We start from the raw sequence: 12,768 nt of genomic DNA on the forward strand, positions 1-12,768 counted from the left end.
AGCCCAGGGGCTGCAGAGCCCAGGAGCAAGGCATTAACAGATCCAGTGTCAGGTGAGGCCCAGCTTCATAAGTGGCATTTCCTTGCTTTACCCTCACCTAGCAGATGGGGCTAAGGCAGCTCCCATCACACTCAATATTGGGGACCAACAGGAATTTTGGAGGACCCACTAACATTTAGCCCATTCAGACCCCATTACCTCATTTACTCTCATTAGTGTGGATTTTTTTTTAAAAAAAAAAAAACAATCTGTTTTAATCAGAGTGGAAGGCACCAAAGCCTGTGTGCCTGTATGACCCCTGTACCCTCCAAAATTCTCCAACATCAATGTGAGGCATCAGCCTCGAATGACACTATAAATGCTCCATGTGGCCTGAGGCTCCAGGAACAGTGACTGCTGGGTGAGAAAGCAGTGAACTTACAGCAACAGAAACAAAACACACCAGAGATTCTGAGGCCAACGCTGAGCCGTCCAGGTCTGTGGCACAGAGGTGCTCGCCAGGCCCATCTGCAGGCCCCTCATTTGCACTCAGCCTTTTGAAGGAGTCTCATCTGCTCTGAATCTCTCTAGCACAGGGCCGGCCTGCAGCCCTCCCCATCTTCAAAGCCCCAGGGCTGTTTCTGCTGGGTCTCTCCAGCTGGGGCTGCCCTTCACAGCCAGGCACAAAGACCTAGGTCCCAGCTGAGCTCCAACCCACCGATTACCACAGCTTAAGGAGCCCATGACCATCTGGACGCGACTGATAATGGCAGCAGGGGGAGGGGAGAGGCCGAGCCTGCCTGTTCCCACCCCACAGCACACTCAGGACAAAGCAAAGGCACCCCGCCACTGTGAGAGTCAAGCCCTTCCAGGACATGGGCATCTCCTGTGGCTGAACACTTCCTGTGCCAGCAGTGACCTCTTGTGGCCCACTCAGGTTCTCAGTACTCTTCTGGGTATAAGCCCTGGGTCTGGGCACACCTGAGAGCCTACCCGAGTTGTCCCTTGCAACCCTTCTTTATCTACCGCTCCTCTTCTGTCATCCAGCATATGGCCAGGCCTCCACATGGTACCCCTGTAATCTCATACATACCAAGGCACCGAGTATCAGCTTCCCCTGTGTCTTCAGCCTCCAGAGGAAGGCCGTCATAGAATACAAGAAATCACATTTCCTAGATCTGAGGTAGGCAAATTGCCATGGGCTGGTTACCTAGAGTTCACAACATGTGAGTTTACATGGAACCACCAGATTCCTTTTCTCAAGCCCAAGAGAGTTGGTAAGTGAATGTATTTTCATCCAGTTTCTATTCATTCAGCAAGATTTCATCATATAATACTGGGACAAAGCTGTCCTGTTTTGCTGTAAGGTTTGGCAGTATTGTATCTGCATACACAGGCAGGGGCCAGAAAAATGCCAGGTGTGCTCTCTTGTACACTATTTCCTTGAGACAAATTTTCAGACTGACCCTCAAACCCCAGCAATTCTCCATGCCCTCCTCAGATCAGGTGTGCAGACGTGTACAGCCATGTTCCGCATTGTTTTTTGAGGTAGAGTCTCACTAGCCGAGGCTGACCTGGAACTCACTATGTAGTCTCAGGGTGGCCTCAAACTCGGTGATCCTCCTGACTCTGCCTCCAGAGTGCTTGGGATTAAAGGCATGTGCTGCAAAGGCATTTGCCTGCAAAGCCAGAGGACCTTGGTTTGATTCCCCAGGACCCACGTAAGCCAGATGCATAAGGTGGCGCATGTGTCTGGAGTTTGTTTGTAGTGGCTGGAGGCCCAGGCACCCCCATCCTCTCTCTCATTCTTGCTCTCACTGTCTGCCTCTTTCTCAAATAAAATATTTATTTGCAAGCAGAGAGAGGAGACGGAATGGGTGTACCAGGGCCTCCAGCCACTGTAGACAAACTCCAGATGCATGCACTACTTTATGCATCTGGCTTGATGTGGGTACTGAGGAATCAAACCCAGGTAATTAGGCTTTGTGGGCAAGTGCGCTAACCACTGAGCCCTCTCTCTAGCTCCATGCTCAGTGTTTTTTTTTTTTTAATGTGGGTGCTGGGTACCAAACTCATGTCCTTGTGCTAAGAGCAAGCACTTTACCACCGCACCATCCCCCTGTATGCTGTGTGCCCATAGCATGCCAAGTAGCTGTGCAAACTCAGTGTCTGGTCTTGGCCTTCAACCTCGATGCAGTCTCATTTGCCACCACATATGCCAGCTTCCTGGGGAGTCTCCTGTCACAGTCTTCCATCTTCGGTAGGGGCAGATTAGACACAGGCTTTTGCATCTGGCTTTATGCGGGTTCTGGAAATCTCACTCCCCCGCTGGGCCTTGTCCTTTTCTCTTCATGGCGCCTAAGAGCTAGAAATTTACTAGCCGCTAGAATTTCTTGGCTCTAAGCAGGGGTGTTGAAAGCAGCTGTGTGGAAAGATGGCTGGAGGGAGATAAAACGCCGCAGGACATGTACATGTCCGGCAAGCTTCTGTAACTGAGGTGCATCCCTAACCCCAGAAATCTATATGTGTAAAATGCAAATGAATGCCCATGCCAGGCTGGACCATCTCCTCACCCCACTTTTACATCCAGACTGGTCAGCACAACTACCTTTATAAATATGAAAATGAAAAAAAAAACATTTAATTGTAAAGAGAAAATTGCTGGGGCTTAAGAGATGGCTCAGTGATCAAGACACTTGGCCTGCAAAGCCTAACAACCTAGGTTCGATACCCTAGTTCCCACACAAAGCCAGATGCCCAGTGACATATTTATCTGGAGTTCATTTGCAGTGGCTGGAGGCCCTAGTATGCCATTCTCTTTGCTTAGGAAAAAAAAAAGTCCACAGACAAGCAGCCAGCCTCACCCAGTCCTGTGGACTGGAGTATAGAAATGGTTGAAGGAGAGGGTTGGGACCCAGGGACCCCAAACCCATTGGGTTTTGACACCATTTGTTGGATCAGAGTCAGGGCTGAACCTATTACAGCAATGTGGAAATAGAAACAAAACCTGCTTCTCAGATTTGAGACGATCTTAGTGTTGGCGATGTTTACAAAACCCAAGTTGAAGCTAGAGCCTCTCAGATGTATTTGAGGCCTCAAATCAGCACTTGTGTATGTTCCGCATAAACACGGCAGCCAGTAAGCATTGCTTGAGAAGGCGCTCACTTTGGGCATGCTCCATCGCCACTGTGACAATGGGAATGTGCAAGCCCAGCTGCCCCCCCCCCAAAAAAAAACCCTTGTCATTCCTGCTTCTTTACAGTGCTGGTTCTTTCTGTGTTGGTCCCTTTCCCTGTAATTCTCACCTCCAGATGCTGCTCTTGCCTTATGAGCAAGCTGTTTAGCTGACCATCTAAATCAGTGCCAAGCCCCCATCTGCTAACCCTAACTCCCAAGTGACTGGCAGTAATTTCTTTTTGAGTAGTCCATTAAAACATTTCATCACCAATGGGTCCCAAGGACAATCTGACTTTGCATAGCATTGTTAAAACACCTGGCCTACTTGAGGAGTTTCATGCCATATATCCTTTTGTGTCGGACAAATAATTCTCTCCAAACTACTCTACAGCAATGCTTACAGCACCATCTACTGGGAAATGAGCACTACAGTTGCAGATTCAATGTAGCAAATCTAACAGAAAACCCTTTAGAGAAGGCATTTATTTGAGGCAAAACCAACAGACTGGCCTTTTTATTTAAATGCAAGGTGCGCCAGAGCCACCAGCCACTAACTCCAGAAGCATGTGCTGTCTTTTCCACTTGTGTCTGGCTTACATGAGCTCTGGGGAGTCCAACATAGGTCCTTCACAGGCAAGCCCCTTAGTGCTAAGCCATCTCTCCAGCCCTACAGAAGGCATTTAACAGATCACCTAAACCGGGCAAGGTAGCGCCTACCTTTAATCCCAGCAGTCAGGAGGAAAAGGTAGGGGGATCTCAGTTCAAAGCTACCTGAAGACTGTAGGGAATTCCAGGTCAGCCTAGGGTACAGCACCTTTAGACCCTTCCTGGAAAAACAAAAAAGACCTACAGAGACCTGCAACTAGCTGAGTTCTCAGATGACTGGCTGCATTTCTAGCACTGTCCTCTGAATGCTTGAATTTTAACTAGTTTAACTACAAGTGATTCTGTCTCAGCTACAGAAGTTCCGAATCCAGGAATAAGGTGTTTAAAAACAATCTAACATTTAGGATGAAAATGTGGCTCTGTGGTAGTAGAGCCTATCTATTTGCCTAGCATGCCCAAGGACCTGGGTTTGATTGATCCCCTGGAAAAAGGAAGTAATTTTCAGCAAAACTGTACTGCCCAGTCTTGCCCCATGGATAAATCTTTATTCCCATGGTATGTACACAGAGCCATTCACTTTACAAATGAAGGTGGCCCAATACCAGGTTTGTCATCACTCTTTCTAGAAACATTAGTTTTATTTGACTTTTTTTTTCATTCCAAAAAACTTTCACCAACTAAGGGTTCATTCCTGGAAGGTATTGCCCCAGAAGGGTATGATGGAAAATAGTTATTGGGGCTGTGGAGATGGTCTCAACAGTTAAGGTACTTGCTTGCAATGCCTAATGACCTGGGTTTGATTTCCAAGTACCCATGCAGGGCAAGATGCACAGGGTGTGTCATGCATCTGGAGTTCCCAGTGACTGAGGGCTCTGGTGCACTTATTCTCTCTCCTTGCAAAAACTGAGACAACAAAGCCAGGGGTGGAGAGATGGCTTAGCGATTAAGACGCCTGCGAAGCCAAAGAAAGGACTCGGCTTCCATTCCCCAGCACTCACAAAAGCCAGATGCAGGTGGCTCATGTGTCTGGAATTTGTTTGCAGAGGCTGAAGACCCTGGTACACCCATTTTCTCTATCAGCTTCTCTCTCTCAAAATAAATAAATAAAAGGAAAAAGCAAGCAAAGCCAGATATGGTAACACACGCCTTTAAACCCAGAACCGAGGCAAAGTGATCACTAAAAGTTCAATGCCAGACTGGGATAGCATGAGACCCTACCTAAAAAAAAAAAAAATGCTGAGATGGTTTAGCACCTAGTGACCCAAGTTTGATTCTCCAGCATGTAAAGCCAGACACACAAACTGGTGCAGGCATCTGGAGTTCGTTTGCAATGGCAGGAGGCCCTGAAACACCCATTCTCTCTCATGCAAGGACCTGGGATCCATCCAAAACCAAACTAAACCCCAATCACTCTTGACCTTATAACCCTGAACTGCAGGATAATTCATCAAGGTACTGCCTGTGGTTAGCTCTGCCTGGACACTCTGGCCTCAATAAGGATGAGCAACACTCCATAGGCCAACATAATTCAGTCAGATTCTTGGACAGACGATCCAGTCAGGCCTTAGGTCTTTGTGCAAGATTTTATTTATTAAATGTCTTTACAGAGCAACACTGGGCCTCCAGATACAGCTGCCAACACGACCCTGAAATCAGATAAAAAACAGTAAGAAAAAGCACTCCCAACACCAGCTCCCTTCATTACTAAACAGCTGTGTGCCTACTCCTCCACTCAATAAACCCAACCTAGCACAACAGTTTGGTACTGCTCACACAGGCAGACTAGCTACCGGCTAGCGACGAAAGCAAGGAAAACAGTAATTACCTAAGTAGGAGCCTTTAAGAGAGCAAAGGCAAGAACCCATCCTACTAGCTGAGGGTTAAATAGACCTCAGGTTCCAACTTAGATTCTTCCAGATAAAGCAAGCAACCCAATTCTACTCAAGTACACATCAGCAGTGTGGCACATCGTAATGAACAGCACGTCTGGTGACCCAAGGAAGCCCCTACAAGCTTACCTGCTACGCTGTTGGGACTGGCTGAGGCATGGCAGGTGGCTCTGGCTTCCCACCCTTCTGTTCTGAGATGGGGGTGGTGGGCAGTATCTCATCTTTGGGTTCCACGATGCTCACGTGGTCAGGCAGGGGCTTCTTGGGGCCAATCTTGCCACTTGGATCCCAGGGCAGCATGATCTTCACTTTGATGCCCAACACGCCTAGAGGAGAGAATGGACGTGGCTGGGTTTCATGGAGCTCCATCACACCAGAAGAGCATGAGCAGCTTACCAGGAAAGCAGCACCACTGGATCCGGTCCCTTCTCAGACAAATGCCTCTAGATCAATCAAAGAATAGGACACTTTTGCTGATGGAACCCATGCCAGCACCACAGAACATGGCACTGACAAGGACCAAGAGCAGGGCGTGACCTTTCTGACTCGTCATCGTGTCATCACAGAAGGGCAGACAAACACTGAGGTGCCAGTGCCCTCTGCCAAGTTTAGCTCCGTGGTACAGTGCTTGCCTAACAAGCACGGGACCAGCGGCTTACCTTGCCTGAGCAGCACGTGGCGCACAGCGGTGTCAACGTAGTAGTTAACAGGGTCTCCGCTGTGGATCATCAGGCCATCCACAAACTTCATGGACTTTGCCCTCTGTCCTCGGAGTTTCCCAGACACGACCACCTCACAGCCCTTGGCCCCGCTCTCCATGATGAACCGCAGCACACCATAGCAGGCCCTTTGGAATAAGAGATCCACCTGTGTCACCACCAAAGACAGAACTTACAAGACTTGGTCAGGGCTGAAGAGAGGGCTTAGCATTTAAGGCGGGCGGGACCCACATCAACCAGATGCACAAGGGGGCGTACACATCTGGAACTCATCTGCAGTGGCTGGAAGCCCTGGTGTGCCCATTCTTCCTGCTCTCTCTCAAATAAAAATACAAGCCCCAGCTCCGTATTGAACTAGCAGTAGTAGTGTGACTGCAATAGAGGCGGAAATGAGTACAAGATCAAGCCTCAACTTGAGGTCCTGTCTCAAAAGCTAGGGGCAATGACTGAGTTACGAGCACTTGCCAGACAACACACACAGAGGACCAGGGTTCAACTGCCAGAACCCATGTAATTGGCTGGTCACTTTTTTTTCCAAGGTAGGATCTCACTCTGGCTCAGGCTGACCTGGAATTCACTATGCAGTCTCAGGGTGGCCTCGAACTCTCAGCAATCCCCCTACCTCTGCCACCCTGCAGCAGTGTGTGTGTGTGGTGTTTGTGTAGTGTGCGTGAGTACATGTGCAGACAGGTGCCCTGAACCAGGCTCACTGACCCTGAGCTGCCTGGGTTTTGGTCAGACTGGCTGATGAGTGGGCCCCAGCTCTTCTGTCTACCCCCTAGGGCTGGGGTTACAGGTATAAAAAGGTATGCATGACCAAGCCAGGTGTGGTGGCGCACGCCTTTGATCCCACCACTCAGGAGGCTGAGGCAGGATCGGCAGGATCACTTTTGAGTTCAAGACTAGCCTGAGACTACATAGTGAATTCCAGGTCAGCATGGGTTAGAGCAAGACCCTACCTCAAAAATAAAGAGGGAAAACTCAGGGGCTGAAAAGATGGCTCAGTAATTAAAGGTACTTGTTTACCAAACCTGGTGGCCTGGGTTACGTTCCCCCATATCCACATAAAGGCACCCGGAGCTCATTTGCAGTGGAGTGCCCATACACTCACAATTCCCTCTCCCCTCCTTGCAGCTGAGGTAGGAGGATCACTGTGTCAAAGGCTAGCCTGGGCTACAGTGTGACCCTACCTGGAAAAAAACTATCAGGGGCTGGACAGCTTAGCAGTTAAAGCACTTGCTTGCAAAGCCTGATAGCCCAAGTTCAATTCCCCAGCACCCACGTAAAGCCAGATGAGCTTAGTGCAGAATGCTCCTAGACTTTGTTTGCAGGAGAAAGATGCCCTGGAGCACCCATTCCCTTCGCAGCAAATACTCCACCCCCTGAGGAATCTCCCCAGCCCCAGTGTCAATTTCTTACTTGCTCCTAGGCACTGATGGGAGCAGGAATCACTCCTGAAAACTGATGTTTGTGAGCAGTCTTTTCAATGTCCTGCCTGCCTACACTACCACCTCCACCAGGCCAACATGTCATTCCTTCCGCAAGTAAGATCTCTCTTCCCTCAGGGGTCTGCATTAAGTTCTACTTCAGTCTATCTTGCCAATAGGCCCAGCTCAAGGGCTGACCCAACTCCACCTCCTGTCCCTTTCACAGGATTATCCAGATTTTGACAGGGCTCATCTGAAAGGGGTTTGAATTTCCAGTCTACCTGAGTGCTGGGATTATAGACATTGAGAACCATGTCTGGCTAATTTACAGAGATTTCAATGTCTATATTTGAAGCTCCTTCTTCCCACAGAACTGTGACTATCTTTACAATCCCCATAAGGATAAACACATCAATGGATCTGAATGACTCCACACATTCTGAATTTCAGTTCTCCCCTACTGGTAAGCAATACCTTGCCTTTACAAAGCTTCACCTAGGAGACCACAAGAGTTGGACCCCCTCCTGCAGTTTTACGTTCCTAGAACCTTTCCTGCACGACAGTACTGACTATGCTTTATGGCCGGTTTTCACTAGCAGCCCCTTTTTTGGTGCAGGGGTGCATTAGAGGCAGATCTCACTCTAGTCATTGTGGCCTAGTACTCCTGTTTGAGTGCCCTAAGTATTAAAATAACAAGCATCGAGCCACCACCATGCCTGGCCCTTTACTGATTACTTTAGCCTACCAGTTCAGTGGGGACATACATGGATTAGCAGTATCACTATAAACAGATGCTGTCAATATGTTCATTTGTCAACAAGACAGCAAACATTCTGAGCCCCACAGGACAGGAACATCAAGTCTCAGGACACTTACCTTCGCACAGCAAGCCCTCCTAGGAGTTTGTAACGCAGAGACTCTGCCTGGGCAATAGCACATAGACCTCTTGTGGCCACCTTTTCTGCATAAAGCTTTAAAGGAAGCAAGACACATTCTGTAACTTTTTTTTTTCTTTTTAAATTTAAAGCCAACAAACATCCATCACACAAGCATCCTTTTCTGCAGCCCTTTATGTCCTCCTCAAAGTACTGAAGTGTTTCCACTTCCCACACATGGTAGGTACAGTGACACAGACGGAATGACCCACCCCTCAATGCCCCTCCCTGGCTCCCCCATAGCTATACGAAGGACAAGGGAGTATCCAATTTATCCCAAGTTTCATTTACATATCCAAATAAAATGTAATGGGATTTAGCCACTAGAAATTGTGCCCCTATAAAACTAAGCAGTTTATTCCTTGTGTTTTTGAGACAGGGTCTTGCTCTGGCTTGCCTTCATTTTGTGTGTATGCCATCCATTCAAGAAGCCTTTACTCCCTACCTTCCACATGGTAGGAGCACTCTGTACTTCCTTCTCTTAATCTAATAGTTTCTCTAAGTCATAAAAAAAACCTCAAGCCGGGCGTGGTAGCACACACCTTTAATCCCACCACTTGGGAGGCAGAGGTAGGAGGATCACCATGAGGCCACCCTGAGACTACATAGTGAATTCCAGGTCAGCCTGAGCTAGAATGAGACCCTACCTGGTGGGGGGAGGGAACCCCCTCATTAAGAGAACCTCAACTAAGGGACATGGTAGTGGTGTTTGCCTTTAATCCCAGCACTCACTAGGTTGAGGTAGGAGCCTGAGGCTACAGGGTTTTCCAGGTCAACCTGGGACAGAGTGAAATCCTAATTCGAAATAACTAAAAACATCAAATCCACCTGTAATACCTATGTCATGCCACAACACAAGTCTTTACAAGTATCATCTAAAGAAACTACTTCACCCAGGCATGGTAGCGCACGCCTTTAATCCCTGCACTCTAGAGGTAGGAGGATTGCCATGAGTTCGAAGCCACCCTGAGACTACATAGTGAATTCCAGGTCAGCCTGTGCTAGAGACCTTACCTTGAAAAGCCCTCCCCCCCCCAAAAGGCCACTTCCAAGTCCACAACCTGTACAGTAAGTCGGGGCAACTCACCTCTACACTGCCCTCGGGAAAGCCAAACCTCTTCTGGACCACTGCCGTCAACTCCCGGATGCGACGGCCCTTCTCCCCAAGAACATTCTGTGTCCTGCCACAAGGTGTAAATTTTATATGACAAGCGCTAAGGTAAAGTCGTAAAGTCTTCCCCATGTCCCGTTAAGTTTATACACCATGAACTACCTTAGTATGTATATGCAATAAGTGCAGATATGAGCACATCCAAAGACTTTACTTGACAATTTTTAGTTGTGTGTTATTTTATCAGTGTCCTCGATCCTGTCCCTCCCTCCTTCCCTCTTCCACCGAACTCCTTTCCACCAGCCATGACGGCATGTCCATGGGCCCAATACAGGTCTTGTACAGTTAACAAGTCACTGTGAGGTCAAGAATGTAGTAACAGCCACCTCGTGTGCATAAGCCCTCTCCAACGAGTTCTTACCTGGTGGCTAGGATAATGATCTCCGTCCTGGTGGGTGTAACTCGGACCTCCACTCCAGAGTAGCCATCTTCAGCCAGCTCTCGTGTGAGAAACTCGTTCAGCTCCGCTTTGAAGATGCCATCAGCAACAAACTTTAAGCGAAACAGCAAGTTCCACGTTAGGACACAGGCCCAGCTCTCCCCTGATTAACACTTAACACTAATTCCACCAAGTGATCACTATTCCAACAGGAATTCGGCCATCCTTCTCAGACAAATGCCTCTTGGTCATCTCTAGGAAGTTTTCTTTGACCACGGTCCTTTAAAAATGTGCCACAGAACGCAGCACAGAGTGAGGACACTCGGACAAAGATAACACCCCCAAGTCAGGCTCGTCATCACTTCTTCATCGAAGGGTTTAAAAACTTGCATTTACCAACGTAAGACAAAAAACAAACAACTCACTCGGCACGGCAGGGACACTGCTTATAACTTGTCAAAATAAGGGTGTGGACTTTCCCAAGAATCCCCCCCCAAAAAAAATGATACCTAATGTACCCGTGCACTGAGCTGGCAAAAATCCCAACCAACTCAAGGTTTAACTTTAGCGCCCACGTAGACGCTCCCAGTAACAAAGCTAATGTGTCTCACGTTTTCAACCGAGGCCTCTGGGGTGAGACCGCTGCACACGGACGGCTCCCACAACTTCTCAAAGCCATTGATTGAGGTCTTCTACCTCACGCTTTTCAAAATACCACCGGCTTGCCAATTTTGCCGAGCAAGGACTGCACACAAGCGCCTTTGCCGGTACAGGTGGGAAGCCCAATGCTCATCTCGCTCCAGAACCGAAGGACTTACTGCCCTTCCCTACGAATCCCAGCCACACTGCGCTCGCCCGGAGGAGCGGGCCCAGCACCCAATCCACTGCCATCCGCGGCCCTGAGCAGCTCCCCCGGGCAGGACGAGGAGCCGCGGGCCTCCGAGGGACACTTCAAGAAACCCTGGGCCCGCACGTCGCCGCAATTCCCCAGGTCAGGTCGCAAAACTCACTTTCCTCTTCTTGGAAATCTGCACCGCCATCTTGCAGCCGCGCGCCGCCGAAAAGAAAGGAAGTAGCTTGTGGGCGGAAGTGAGTTTAAAGGGTGCGGAGTGGCGTCAAAGAACTGCGCTACGTCGACGCGTGCAAGCGCTCATGGGAAATGTAGTTTCCTGCTAAAAGGCTTAAAGGGAAAGCGAGCAGCAGACAGAACCGGAATGTGAAGGTAGCCTGGAGTATAAATCTGAAAGTAAGTAATTTAGCTGGACTTGGTGGCTCACACCTGTAATCCCAGACCTCGGGAGGTGGATGCAAGAAGCTTGAAATACACTTAGGTGCCTTTATCTCCAATTTGTGTCCATTTCTTCTGTTCAAACAATAATGATAGTAACTAATGTATTTTGTCCCAGGGACTATTCTGTGCTTGTTTTTTTTTTTTTTTAAATGCATTTTATTAATTTGTAAATGTGTGTGTGTGTATGGTCTCACCGGAGTTTCTTGCCACTGCAAATGAATGGCATATGCATGTGCCACTTTGGTGCAACCCGCTTTACATGGATGGTGGGGAATTGAACCTGTACCATCAGACGTTGCAAGCAAGCACCTTTAACCGCTGATCCATCCCTCTAGCCTATGGTGGGTTTTTGCTTGTTTTTGTTTTTGTTTGTTTGTTTGTTTCATTTAGATTTTCGAGGTAGGGTCTCACTCTAGCCCTGGATCCCTGAAATGAGACTGGTAGAGTGGAAAAGCACTAAAAAAATAAATAAAATATGCATAAGACTTCAAATGTAAAAATCCAGTTTGAGGCCACAATGTTGATGCATGTCTTTAATCAGAAGGGAGGATCAGAAGTTCAAGGTTAGCCAGGTGTGGTGGCACACACCTTTAATTCCAACACTGGAGAGGCAGAGGTAGGAGGATCACTGAGAATTAGAAGCCAGTTTGGGACTACAGAGTGAATTCCAGGTCAGTCTGGGCTAGAGTGAGACCCTACCTCGAAAAACAAAACAAAACAAAAATCCCCTCAACATAATGTAAAAGACATACTTAAAAAAATATATTACCAGGCACGGTGGCACATGCCTTTAATCCCAATACTCAGGAGGCAGAGGTAGGAGCACAGTGAATTCGAGGCCACCCTGAGACTACATAATGAATTCCAGGTCAGCCTGGGCTACAAGACCCTACCTCGAAAAAAAAAATGATTTGTTTGATACCGAGAAAAAGGCAGACACAGAGAGAGAGAGAGACAGAGAAAAAGAGCAAGAGAAAGTATGGGCATAACTCCAGATTCATGTGCCCCTTTGTGCATTATGTGGGAACTGGAGATTCAATCCCAGGCTGCATAAGCCACTTTGTGAATCTGGCTTTACATGGGTACTAGAGTATTGAACCTGGGTCATTAGCCCTTGCAGGCAAGTGCCTCAATTGCTGAGCCATCTCTCTAGTCCTTTAATTTTTATTTTACTTATTTTTTTTTGGATTTTTTT

General features: G+C 48.1%; 1 protein-coding gene and 2 non-coding genes across 3 annotated transcripts; all 3 read right to left on the reverse strand.

Moving 5' to 3' along the window:
- Positions 1–5,331: 5,331 nt before the first annotated feature.
- On the reverse strand, positions 5,332–11,370 carry Rps3 (ribosomal protein S3). The gene is made up of 7 exons (XM_004656270.3): positions 11,293–11,370; positions 10,265–10,395; positions 9,820–9,913; positions 8,674–8,768; positions 6,311–6,498; positions 5,781–5,977; positions 5,332–5,408 (listed from the first exon to the last, which is right to left on the reverse strand). Exons 1-6 carry the CDS (start codon positions 11,320–11,322, stop codon positions 5,784–5,786), a joined length of 732 nt encoding a protein of 243 aa, XP_004656327.1. The 5' UTR covers positions 11,323–11,370; the 3' UTR covers positions 5,332–5,408; positions 5,781–5,783.
- Positions 6,076–6,220, reverse strand: LOC123459764. Its single transcript, XR_006636502.1, has one exon. It is a non-coding gene; the product is annotated as a small nucleolar RNA SNORD15 (small nucleolar RNA).
- On the reverse strand, positions 10,507–10,657 carry LOC123459766. The gene has a single exon (XR_006636504.1). It is a non-coding gene; the product is annotated as a small nucleolar RNA SNORD15 (small nucleolar RNA).
- Positions 11,371–12,768: the final 1,398 nt, after the last annotated feature.

The sequence above is a fragment of the Jaculus jaculus genome, chromosome 3 (assembly GCF_020740685.1).
Source record: "Jaculus jaculus isolate mJacJac1 chromosome 3, mJacJac1.mat.Y.cur, whole genome shotgun sequence".
Taxonomy (NCBI): Eukaryota; Metazoa; Chordata; class Mammalia; order Rodentia; family Dipodidae; genus Jaculus; species Jaculus jaculus.